Source organism: Coloeus monedula, assembly GCF_965178545.1.
Source record: "Coloeus monedula genome assembly, chromosome: 1".
In the NCBI taxonomy this organism is placed as follows: Eukaryota; Metazoa; Chordata; class Aves; order Passeriformes; family Corvidae; genus Coloeus; species Coloeus monedula.
In genome coordinates, this window is record NC_138781.1 from 160,227,270 (window position 1) to 160,240,498 (window position 13,229).

The 13,229-nt window shown below is 62.4% G+C and overlaps 1 protein-coding gene across 1 annotated transcript in view; it reads left to right on the forward strand.

Moving 5' to 3' along the window:
- The window catches only part of CPSF1 (cleavage and polyadenylation specific factor 1), a 114,566-nt gene that overhangs the window by 53,311 nt on the left and 48,026 nt on the right, over window positions 1–13,229 (forward strand). The window contains exons 21-22 of the mRNA XM_082290193.1: window positions 3,788–3,966; window positions 10,514–10,644. Of these exons, the coding sequence (XP_082146319.1) occupies window positions 3,788–3,966; window positions 10,514–10,644 (310 nt within the window). The remainder of the gene's footprint in view (window positions 1–3,787; window positions 3,967–10,513; window positions 10,645–13,229) is intronic.

Here is a 13,229-nt window from a genome sequence, read left to right on the forward strand (position 1 = left end):
GGGCACACCTGGGGCACACCTGGGCCAGGGCCAGTTCATCGTGCAGGTGTCCCCGCTGGGGCTGCAGCTGCTGCAGGGCGGTGAGTGGCACTGGGGGCACACCTGGGCACACCTGGGACACACCTGGGACACACCTGGGGCACACCTGGGCCAGGGCCAGTTCATCGTGCAGGTGTCCCCGCTGGGGCTGCGGCTGCTGCAGGGCGGTGAGTGGCACTGGGGGCACACCTGGGCACACCTGGGCACACCTGGGACACACCTGGGCACACCTGGGCACACCTGGGGCACCCTTGGGCACAGGGACACCTGGGGACACAGCTGGGGACACACCTCGGGGCTGGGGCACACCTGGGCGCACCTGGGACAGGGACACCCCTGGGGACACACCTGGGCACACCTGGGGCACACCTGGGCACACCTGGGGCACCCTTGGGCACAGGGACACCTGGGGACACAGCTGGGGACACACCTCGGGGCTGGGGCACACCTGGGCGCACCTGGGACAGGGACACCCCTGGGGACACACCTGGGCACACCTGGGCACACCTGGGCACACCTGGGGCACCCTTGGGCACAGGGACACCTGGGGACACAGCTGGGGACACACCTCGGGGCTGGGGCACACCTGGGCGCACCTGGGACAGGGACACCCCTGGGGACACACCTGGGCACACCTGGGGCACACCTGGGCACACCTGGGGCACCCTTGGGCACAGGGACACCTGGGGACACAGCTGGGGACACACCTCGGGGCTGGGGCACACCTGGGCGCACCTGGGACAGGGACACCCCTGGGGACACACCTGGGCACACCTGGGGCACACCTGGGCACACCTGGGGCACCCTTGGGCACAGGGACACCTGGGGACACAGCTGGGGACACACCTCGGGGCTGGGGCACACCTGGGCGCACCTGGGACAGGGACACCCCTGGGGACACACCTGGGCACACCTGGGCACACCTGGGGCACCCCTGGGACAGGGACACCCCTGGGGCACCCCGGGGCCAGCTGGGGTGACATCAAGGGGTCACACTGGGGCCCAGGTGTGTCCCAGGTGTGACATGAAGGGGGTGGCACTGTCAGGTGACGCCGACGGGTGACACTGACGGGTGACACCGCTGGGTGACACTGACGGGTGACACTGGCGGGTGACACTGGCGGGTGACACTGGCGGGTGACACTGACGGGTGACACTGACAGGTGACACGGGTGACACCGACGGGTGACACCGACGGGTGACACTGGCGGGTGACACTGATGGGTGACACCGATGGGTGACACTGACGGGTGACACTGACGGGTGACACTGACAGGTGACGCCGACGGGTGACACTGACGGGTGACACTGACAGGTGACACTGACGGGTGACACTGACGGGTGACACCGCTGGGTGGTTCTGGGGGCAGGGAGTGACAGTGAGGTGACATCAGCGGGTGACACTGGGGGGGGGGGTGACACAGGGGGGTGCCCAGCGGTGAAGGGACAGTGAGGTGACACTGGGGGTCACACAGGGGTCACAGAGGTGACACGGAGGTGACACAGGGGTGACAGAGGTGACACGGGGGTGACACGGGGGTGACACAGGGGTGACAGAGGTGACACGGAGGTGGCACCGGGGTGGCACGGGGGTCACAGAGGTGACACGGGGGTGACACAGGGGTGACAGAGGTGACACGGGGTGGCACGGGGGTGACATGGGGGGGGCACGGGGGTCACAGAGGTGACACGGGGGTGGGACGGGGGTGACACAGGGGTGACAGAGGTGACACGGAGGTGGCACCGGGGTGGCACGGGGGTCACAGAGGTGACACGGGGTGGCACGGGGGTGACACAAGGGTGGCACAGGGGTCACAGGGGTGACACAGGGGTGACACAGGGGTGGCACGGGGGTGACACAGGGGGGGCACGGGGGTGACACAGGGGTCACAGAGGTGACACAGGGGTGGCATGGGGGTGACACAGGGGTCACAGAGGGGTGACACGGGGGTGGCACCGGAGTGACACAGGGGTGACACGGGGGTCACAGAGGTAACACGGGGGGGCACGGGGGTGACACAGGGTCACAGAGGTGACACGGGGGTGGCATGGGGGTGACACAGGGGTGACACAGGGGTGACACATGGGTGGCACGGGGGTGACACAGGGTCACAGAAGTGGCACGGGGGTGACACAGGGGTGACACGGGGGGGCACGGGGTGATACTGGGGGTCACGCAGGGGTCACAGGGGTGACACGGGGGTGGCACGGGGGTGTCCCAGGGGTGACACAGGGGTGCGACACCGCTGTCCCCCCCCAGTGACGCAGCTGCACTTTGTCCCCTGGAGCTGGGGTGACACCGGGTGACACAGGGTGACACAGGGGTGTGACAGTGCCGTTTGTCCCCATGGACCTGGGGTGGCACAGGGGTGACACACGGGGTCACACAGGGGTCACACACGGGTCACACAGGGGTCACACGGGGTGACACAGGGGTCACACAGGGGTCACACAGGGGTCACACGGGTGAAACGGGTCACACAGGTGACACAGGGGGTCACACAGGGGTCACACAGGTGACACAGGGGGTCACACAGGGGGTCACACAGGTGACACAGGGGTCACACAGGGGTGACACACGGGGTCACACAGGGGTCACACAGGGGGTCACACAGGTGACACAGGGGTCACACAGGGGTGACACACGGGGTCACACAGGGGTCACACAGGGGGTCACACAGGTGACACAGGGGTCACACAGGGGTCACACAGGGGTCACACAGGGGTCACATAGGTGAAACAGGGGTCACACAGGGGTGACACACGGGGTCACACACGGGGTCACACAGGGGTCACACAGGGGTGACACAGGGGTCACACAGGGGTGACACACGGGGTGACACAGGGGTGGCACAGGGGTCACACAGGGGTGGCACAGGGGTCACACACGGGGTCACACAGGGGTGGCACAGGGGTCACACACGGGGTCACACAGGGGTGGCACAGGGGTCACACAGGGGTGGCACAGGGGTCACACAGGGGTCACACGGGTCACACAGGGGTGACACAGGGGGTGACACAGGGGTGACACAGGAGTCACACGGGTGACACAGCAGGGTGACACAGGGGTCACACGGGGGTGACACAGCGGGGTGACAGGTCACACAGGGGTCACACAGGGGTCACACAGGGGTCACACAGGGGTCACACGGGTGAAACAGGGGTCACCCAGGGGTGGCACAGGGGTCACCCAGGGGTCACACAGGGGTGACAGGTCACACAGGGGTCACACAGGGGTTACATGGGTGAAACAGGGGTCACACAGGGGTGGCACAGGGGTCACACAGGGGTCACACAGGGGGTGGCACAGGGGTCACCCAGGGGTCACACAGGTGAAACAGGGGTCACACAGGGGTCACACAGGGGTCACACACAGGGTCACACAGGGGTCACACAGGGATGACACAAGGGTCACACAGGGGTCACAGGGGTCACACAGGGGTCACACGGGTGACACAGGGGTCACACAGGGGTGGCACAGGGGTCACACAGGGGTGACACAGGGGGTCACACAGGGATGACACAAGGGTCACACAGGGGTCACAGGGGTGACACAGGGGGTCACACAGGGGTGACACAGGGGTCACACACGGGGTCACACGGGTGGCACAGGGGTCACACAGGGGTCACACAGGGGGTCACACAGGGGTCACACAGGGGTCACACGGGTGGCACAGGGGTCACCCAGGGGTGGCACAGGGGTCACCCAGGGGTCACCCAGGGGTGTGACACCGCTGTCCCCCCGCAGTGACGCAGCTGCACTTCGTGCCCGTGGACCTGGGCTCGCCCATCGTGCACTGCGCCGTGGCCGATCCCTTCGGGGTCCTGCTCAGCGCCGACGGCCACCTGGCCACCTTCACCCTCAAGGGGGACACCTACGGCGGCCGCGCCCCGCGCCTGGCGCTGCTGCGGCCCCCCGTGTCACACGTGAGTGTCACCCGTGTCCCCAAACCCCCCCAGTGTCCCCAAACCATCCCTGACCCCGCCTGGCGCCATCATTGTCACCTCCAGTGTCACCTGTCAGTGTCACCCGTGTCCCCAAACCGTCCCCAGTGTCCCCAAACCGTCCCTGACCCCGCCTGGCGCCATCATTGTCACCTCCAGTGTCACCCGTCAGTGTCACCCGTCAGTGTCACCCGTGTCCCCAACCCCGCCTGGCGCCATCATTGTCACCTCCAGTGTCACCCGTCAGTGTCACCCGTGTCCCCAAACCCCCCCAGTGTCCCCAAACCGTCCCCAGTGTCCCCAAACCATCCCTGACCCCGCCTGGCGCCATCATTGTCACCTTCAGTGTCACCCGTCAGTGTCACCCGTGTCCCCAAACCCCCCCCAGTGTCCCCAAACCGTCCCTGACCCCACCTGGCGCCATCATTGTCACCTCCAGTGTCACCTGTCAGTGTCACCCGTGTCCCCAAACCGTCCCCAGTGTCCCCAAACCGTCCCTGACCCCGCCTGGCGCCATCATTGTCACCTCCAGTGTCACCCGTCAGTGTCACCCGTCAGTGTCACCCGTGTCCCCAAACCGTCCCCAGTGTCCCCAAACCGTCCCTGACCCCGCCTGGCGCCATCATTGTCACCTCCAGTGTCACCCGTCAGTGTCACCCGTGTCCCCAAACCCCCCCAGTGTCCCCAAACCGTCCCCAGTGTCCCCAAACCGTCCCTGACCCCGCCTGGTGCCATCATTGTCACCTTCAGTGTCACCCGTCAGTGTCACCCGTGTCCCCAAACCCCCCCAGTGTCCCCAAACCGTCCCCAGTGTCCCCAAACCGTCCCCGACCCCGCCTGGCGCCATCATTGTCACCTTCAGTGTCACCCGTCAGTGTCACCCGTGTCCCCAAACCCCCCCCAGTGTCCCCAAACCGTCCCTGACCCCGCGTGGCGCCATCATTGTCACCTCCAGTGTCACCCGTCAGTGTCACCCGTCAGTGTCACCCGTCAGTGTCACCCGTGTCCCCAAACCGTCCCCAGTGTCCCCAAACCGTCCCTGACCCCGCCTGGCGCCATCATTGTCACCTCCAGTGTCACCCGTCAGTGTCACCCGTCAGTGTCACCCGTCAGTGTCACCCGTGTCCCCAAACCGTCCCCAGTGTCCCCAAACCATCCCCGACCCCGCCTGGCGCCATCATTGTCACCTCCAGTGTCACCCGTCAGTGTCACCCGTCAGTGTCACCCGTGTCCCCAAACCGTCCCCAGTGTCCCCAAACCATCCCTGACCCCGCCTGGCGCCATCATTGTCACCTCCAGTGTCACCTGTCAGTGTCACCCGTGTCCCCAAACCATCCCCGACCCCGCCTGGCGCCATCATTGTCACCTCCAGTGTCACCCGTCAGTGTCACCCGTGTCCCCAAACCCCCCCCAGTGTCCCCAAACCATCCCCGACCCTGCCTGGCGCTGCCGTGGCCACCTGTGTCACATGTCAATGTCCCCAATGTCCCCAAATGTCCCCAATGTCCCAAAATGTCCCCAAAATGTCCCCAAAATGTCCCAAATGTCCCCAATGTTCCCAATGTCCCCAAATGTCCCCAATGTCCCCAAAATGTCCCCAAAATGTCCCCCAATGTCCCCAGTGTCCCCAAATGTCCCCAAATGTCCCCAATGTTCCCAAATGTCTCCGATGTCCCCAAATGTTCCCAGTGTCCCCAAATGTCCCCAAATGTCCCCAAATGTCCCCAATGTCCCCAATGTCCCCCTGGCCCCAATCCCGGGTGATGGCGCTGTGCCTGTGCCGGGACATTTCCGGAATGTCCCCAAATGTCCCCAAATGTCCCCAATGTCCCCCCGGCAGCAATCCCGGGTGACGGCGCTGTGCCTGTACCGGGACGTGTCCCCAAATGTCCCCAAATGTCCCCAAATGTCCCCAAAATGTCCCCAAATGTCCCCAAAAGTCCCCAAAATGTCCTCCCGGCAGCAATCCCGGGTGACGGCGCTGTGCCTGTACCGGGACGTGTCCCCAAATGTCCCCAAATGTTCCCAATGTCCCCAAAATGTCCCCAAAAATGTCCCCAATGTCCCAAATGTCCCCAATGTCCCCAATGTCCCCAAATGTCCCCAAATGTCCCCAATGTCCCCAATGTCCCCAATGTCCCCAAATGTCCCCAAATGTCCCCAGTGTCCCCAAATGTCCCCAAATGTTCCCAATGTCCCCAATGTCCCCAAATGTCCCCGATGTCCCCAAATGTCCCCAAATGTCCCCAAATACCCCCAATGTCCCCAAATGTCCCCAAATACCCCCAATGTCCCCAAATGTCCCCAATGTCCTCCCAGCACCAATCCCGGGTGACGGCGCTGTGCCTGTACCGGGACGTTTCCGGAATGTCCCCAAATGTCCCCAAATGTTCCCAAATGTCCCCAATGTCCCCCCGGCAGCAATCCCGGGTGACGGCGCTGTGCCTGTACCGGGACGTGTCCCCAAATGTCCCCAAATGTCCCCAAATGTCCCCAGTGTCCCCAAATGTCCCCAATGTCCCCAAAATGTCCCCAAATGTCCCCAAATGTCCCAAATGTCCCCAATGTCCCCAGTGTCCCCAAATGTCCCCAATGTCCCCAAATGTCCCCAAATGTCCCAAATGTCCCCAATGTCCCCAGTGTCCCCAAATGTCCCCAATGTCCCCCTGGCAGCAATCCCGGGTGACGGCGCTGTGCCTGTACCGGGACGTGTCCCCAAATGTCCCCAAATGTCCCCAAATGTCCCCAAATGTCCCCAATGTCCCCAGTGTCCCCAATGTCCCCAATGTCCCAAATGTCCCCAAATGTCCCCAAAATGTCCCCAATGTCCCCAAAATGTCCCCAAATGTCCCCAATGTCCCCATGGCAGCAATCCCGGGTGACGGCGCTGTGCCTGTACCGGGACGTGTCCCCAAATGTCCCCAAATGTTCCCAAATGTCCCCAAATGTCCCCAATGTCCCCAAATGTCCCCAAAATGTCCCCAATGTCCCCAAATGTTCCCAATGTCCCCAATGTCCCCAAAATGTCCCCAAAATGTCCCCAATGTTCCCAAATGTTCCCAATGTCCCCAATGTCCCCAAATGTCCCCAAATGTCCCCAAAATGTCCCCAAATGTCCCCAAAATGTCCCCAAAATGTCCCCCAATGTCCCCGGTGTCCCCAAATGTCCCCAAATGTCCCCAAATGTCCCCAGTGTCCCCAAATGTTCCCAATCTCCCCAAATGTCCCCAGTGTCCCCAAATGTCCCCAAAATGTCCCCAAATGTCCCCAAATGTCCCCAAATGTCCCCAATGTCCCCCCGGCAGCAATCCCGGGTGACGGTGCTGTGCCTGTACCGGGACGTTTCCGGAATGTCCCCAAATGTCCCCAATGTCCCCAAATGTCCCCAAAATGTCCTCCCGGCAGCAATCCCGGGTGACGGCGCTGTGCCTGTACCGGGACGTGTCCCCAAATGTCCCCAAATGTCCCCAAATGTTCCCAATGTCCCCAAAATGTCCCCAAAAATGTCCCCAATGTCCCAAATGTCCCCAATGTCCCCAAATGTCCCCAATGCCCCCAAATGTCCCCAAATGTCCCCAATGTCCCCAAAATGTCCCCAAAATGTCCCCAAATGTCCCCATGGCAGCAATCCCGGGTGACGGCGCTGTGCCTGTACCGGGACGTTTCCGGAATGTCCCCAAATGTCCCCAAATGTCCCCAATGTCCCCAGTGTCCCCAAATGTCCCCAAATGTCCCCAAATGTCCCCAATGTCCCCACGGCAGCAATCCCGGGTGACGGCGCTGTGCCTGTACCGGGACATTTCCGGAATGTCCCCAAATGTCCCCAATGTCCCCAAATGTCCCCAAATGTCCCCAATGTCCCCATGGCAGCAATCCCGGGTGACGGCGCTGTGCCTGTACCGGGACATTTCCGGAATGTCCCCAAATGTCCCCAAAATGTCCCCAATGTCCCCAAATGTCCCCAATGTCCCCAAATGTCCCCAAATGTCCCCAGTGTCCCCCTGGCACCAATCCCGGGTGACGGCGCTGTGCCTGTGCCGGGACATTTCCGGAATGTCCCCAAATGTCCCCAAAATGTCCCCAATGTCCCCAAATGTCCCCAATGTCCCCAAATGTCCCCAAATGTCCCCAATGTCCCCATGGCAGCAATCCCGGGTGACGGCGCTGTGCCTGTACCGGGACGTTTCCGGAATGTCCCCAAATGTCCCCAAATGTCCCCAAATGTCCCCATGGCAGCAATCCCGGGTGACGGCGCTGTGCCTGTACCGGGACGTTTCCGGAATGTCCCCAAATGTCCCCAAATGTCCCCAATGTCCCCAAATGTCCCCAAAATGTCCTCCCGGCAGCAATCCCGGGTGACGGCGCTGTGCCTGTACCGGGACGTGTCCCCAAATGTCCCCAATGTCCCCAAATGTCCCCAAAATGTCCCCAAATGTCCCCAAATGTCCCCAAAATGTCCCCAAATGTCCCCAATGTCCCCAAATGTCCCCAAAATGTCCCCAAAATGTCCCCAAAATGTCCCCAATGTCCCCAAATGTTCCCAATGTCCCCAATGTCCCCAATGTCCCCAAATGTCCCCAGTGTCCCCAAATGTCCCCAAATGTCCCCAATGTCTCCAAATGTCCCCAAAATGTCCCCAAATGTCCCCAAAATGTCCCTAAATGTCCCCAAATGTCCCCAATGTCCCCCTGGCAGCAATCCCGGGTGACGGCGCTGTGCCTGTACCGGGACGTTTCCGGAATGTCCCCAAATGTCCCCAAATGTCCCCAAAAGTCCCCAATGTCCCCAGTGTCCCCAAAATGTCCCCAATGTCCCAAATGTCCCCAAATGTCCCCAAAATGTCCCCAATGTCCCCAAAATGTCCCCAAAATGTCCCCAAATGTCCCCATGGCAGCAATCCCGGGTGACGGCGCTGTGCCTGTACCGGGACGTTTCCGGAATGTCCCCAAATGTCCCCAAATGTCCCCAAATGTCCCTAAATGTCCCCAAAATGTCCCCCAATGTCCCCAGTGTCCCCAAATGTCCCCAAATGTCCCCAAATGTCCCCAAATGTCCTCCCGGCAGCAATCCCGGGTGACAGCGCTGTGCCTGTACCGGGACGTGTCCCCAAATGTCCCCAAATGTCCCCAATGTCCCAGATGTCCCCAATGTCCTCAGTGTCCCCAAAATGTCCCCAATGTCCCCAATGTCCCCAGTTTCCCCAATGTCCCCAATGTCCCCGATGTCCCCAAATGTCCCCAGTGTCCCCAAATGTCCCCAAAATGTCCCCAATGTCCCCAAATGTCCCCAAAATGTCCCTAAATGTCCCCAATGTCCCCATGGCAGCAATCCCGGGTGACAGCGCTGTGCCTGTACCGGGACGTGTCCCCAAATGTCCCCAGTGTCCCCAAATGTCCCCAAATGTCCCCAAATGTCCCCAATGCCCCCAAATGTCCCCAAAATGTCCCCAAATGTCCCCATATGTCCCCAAATGTCCCCAAATGTCCCCAATGTCCCCATGGCAGCAATCCCGGGTGACAGCGCTGTGCCTGTACCGGGACGTTTCCGGAATGTCCCCAAATGTCCCCAATGTCCCCAAATGTCCCCAAATGTCCCCATGGCAGCAATCCCGGGTGACAGCGCTGTGCCTGTACCGGGACGTTTCCGGAATGTCCCCAAATGTCCCCAAATGTCCCCAATGTCCCCAAATGTCCCCAATGTCCCCCTGGCAGCAATCCCGGGTGACAGCGCTGTGCCTGTACCGGGACGTTTCCGGAATGTCCCCAAATGTCCCCAATGTCCCCAAATGTCCCCAATGTCCCCCTGGCAGCAATCCCGGGTGACAGCGCTGTGCCTGTACCGGGACGTTTCCGGAATGTCCCCAAATGTCCCCAAATGTCCCCAATGTCCCCAAATGTCCCCAATGTCCCCATGGCAGCAATCCCGGGTGACAGCGCTGTGCCTGTACCGGGACGTTTCCGGAATGTCCCCAAATGTCCCCAATGTCCCCAAATGTCCCCAAATGTCCCCATGGCAGCAATCCCGGGTGACAGCGCTGTGCCTGTACCGGGACGTTTCCGGAATGTCCCCAAATGTCCCCAATGTCCCCAAATGTCCCCAAATGTCCCCATGGCAGCAATCCCGGGTGACAGCGCTGTGCCTGTACCGGGACGTTTCCGGAATGTCCCCAAATGTCCCCAAATGTCCCCAATGTCCCCAAATGTCCCCAATGTCCCCCTGGCAGCAATCCCGGGTGACAGCGCTGTGCCTGTACCGGGACGTTTCCGGAATGTCCCCAAATGTCCCCAAATGTCCCCAATGTCCCCAAATGTCCCCAATGTCCCCCTGGCAGCAATCCCGGGTGACAGCGCTGTGCCTGTACCGGGACGTTTCCGGAATGTCCCCAAATGTCCCCAATGTCCCCAAATGTCCCCAAATGTCCCCATGGCAGCAATCCCGGGTGACAGCGCTGTGCCTGTACCGGGACGTTTCCGGAATGTCCCCAAATGTCCCCAATGTCCCCAAATGTCCCCAAATGTCCCCATGGCAGCAATCCCGGGTGACGGCGCTGTGCCTGTACCGGGACGTTTCCGGAATGTTCACCACCGAGAGCCGCGTCCCCCGCGAGGAGCCCCCGCCCCGCCCCCACGCCGAGGCCGAGACCCTCATCCAGGACCTCAGGTGGGTGACAAAAGTGTCCCCAAATTGTCCCCAAACGGCCCCAGATTGTCCCCAAGGTGGCCCCAATCTCCAGCTGCTCCCTGGAGTGTCCCCCAGCTGTTTCCCACCCTCCCAGATTGGCCCTGGGGTGTCCCCAAGGTGTCCCCAGGGTGTCCTTGAGGTATCCCCAAGGTGTCCCCAGGGTGTCCCCAGGGTGTCCTCGAGGTGTCCCCAAGGTGTCCCCAGGGTGTCCTCAAGGTGTCCCCAGGGTGTCCCTGAGGTGTCCCCAGCCCCCTAAAGGTGTCACCCACCTCTCCAGGGTGTCCCCAAGGTGTCCCCAGGGTGTCCTTGAGGTATCCCCAGGGTGTCCCCAAGGTGTCCTCAAGGTGTCCCCAGGGTGTCCTTGAGGTATCCCCAGGGTGTCCTCAAGGTGTCCCCAGCCCCCTAAAGGTGTCACCCACCTCTCCAAGGTGTCCCCAAGGTGTCCTCAAGGTGTCCCCAAGGTGTCCCCAGGGTGTCCCTGAGGTGTCCCCAGCCCCCTAAAGGTGTCACCCACCTCTCCAGGGTGTCCCCAAGGTGTCCCCAGGGTGTCCCCAGGGTGTCCTCAAGGTGTCCCCAGGGTGTCCCCAGGGTGTCCCCAAGGTGTCCCCAGGGTGTCCCCAAGGTGTCCCCAGCCCCCTAAAGGTGTCACCCACCTCTCCAGGGTGTCCCCAAGGTGTCCCCAGGGTGTCCCCAGGGTGTCCTCAAGGTGTCCCCAGGGTGTCCCCAGGGTGTCCCCAAGGTGTCCCCAGCCCCCTAAAGGTGTCACCCACCTCTCCAGGTGTGTCCCCAGGGTGTCCTCAAGGTGTCCCCAGGGTGTCCCCAAGGTGTCCCCAGGGTGTCCCTGAGGTGTCCCCAGCCCCCTAAAGGTGTCACCCACCTCTCCAGGGTGTCCCCAAGGTGTCCCCAGGGTGTCCCCAGGGTGTCCCCAAGGTGTCCCCAGGGTGTCCCCAGGGTGTCCCCAAGGTGTCCCCAGCCCCCTAAAGGTGTCACCCACCTCTCCAGGGTGTCCCCAGGGTGTCCCCAAGGTGTCCCCAGGGTGTCCCTGAGGTGTCCCCAGGGTGTCCCCAAGGTGTCCCCAGGGTGTCCCTGAGGTGTCCCCAGCCCCCTAAAGGTGTCACCCACCTCTCCAGGGTGTCCCCAAGGTGTCCCCAGGGTGTCCTTGAGGTATCCCCAGGGTGTCCCCAAGGTATCCCCAGGGTGTCCCCAAGGTGTCCCCAGGGTGTCCCCAGGGTGTCCTCAAGGTGTCCCCAGCCCCCTAAAGGTGTCACCCACCTCTCCAAGGTGTCCTCAAGGTGTCCCTAGGGTGTCCCCAAGGTGTCCCCAGGGTGTCCCTGAGGTGTCCCCAGCCCCCTAAAGGTGTCACCCACCTCTCCAGGGTGTCCCCACGGTGTCCCCAGGGTGTCCCCAGGGTGTCCCCAAGGTGTCCCCAGCCCCCTAAAGGTGTCACCCACCTCTCCAGGTGTGTCCCCAGGGTGTCCTCAAGGTGTCCCCAGGAGTGTCCCCAGGTGTGTCCCTGTCCCAGGTGTGTCCCCAGGTGTCCTCAGGATGCCCCAGAGGTGTCCTAGGGGTGTCCCAGATGCATCCCAGGTGTATCCCATGGGTGTCCCAGGTGTCTCCCATGGGTGCCCCAGGTGTGTCCCAGGTGTCTCATGGGTGTCCCAGGTGTGTCCCAGGTGTCCCATGGGTGCCCCAGGTGTCCCATTCCCGCTATTCCCGCAGCGATTCCGTGGATGACGAGGAGGAGCTGCTCTCTGGGGGGTGGGGGTGTTCCAGGGGTGCCCCAGGTGTGTCCCAGGTGTCCCATGGGTGTCCCAGGTGTCCCAGGGGTGCCCCAGGTGTATCCCAGGTGTCTCCCATAGGTGCCCCAGGTGTCCCAGGGGTGCCCCAGGTGTATCCCATGGGTGCCCCAGGTGTCCCAGGTGTGTCCCAGGGGTGCCCCAGGTGTGTCCCAGGTGTCCCAGGTGTATCCCAGGTGTCCCAGGTGTCCCAGGTGTATCCCAGGTGTCTCCTATAGGTGCCCCAGGTGTCCCAGGTGTCCCAGGTGTATCCCAGGTGTATCCCAGGTGTCCCATGGGTGCCCCAGGTGTATCCCAGGTGTCCCAGGTGTCCCAGGTGTATCCCAGGTGTCTCCTATAGGTGCCCCAGGTGTCCCAGGTGCCCCAGGTGTATCCCATGGGTGTCCCAGGTGTCCCAGGTGTCCCAGGTGTATCCCATGGGTGTCCCAGGTGTCCCAGGTGTCCCAGGTGTATCCCATGGGTGTCCCAGGTGTCCCAGGTGTATCCCAGGTGTATCCCATGGGTGCCCCAGGTGTCCCAGGTGTATCCCATGGGTGCCCCAGGTGTATCCCAGGTGTATCCCATGGGTGCCCCAGGTGTCCCAGGTGTCTCCCATGGGTGCCCCAGGTGTCCCATGGGTGCCCCAGGTGTCCCATTCCCGCTATTCCCGCAGCGATTCCGTGGATGATGAGGAGGAGCTGCTCTCTGGGGGGTGGGGGTGTCCCATGGGTGCCCCAGGTGTGTCCCAGGTGTCCCATGGGTGCCCCAGGTGTGTCCCATGGGTGTCCC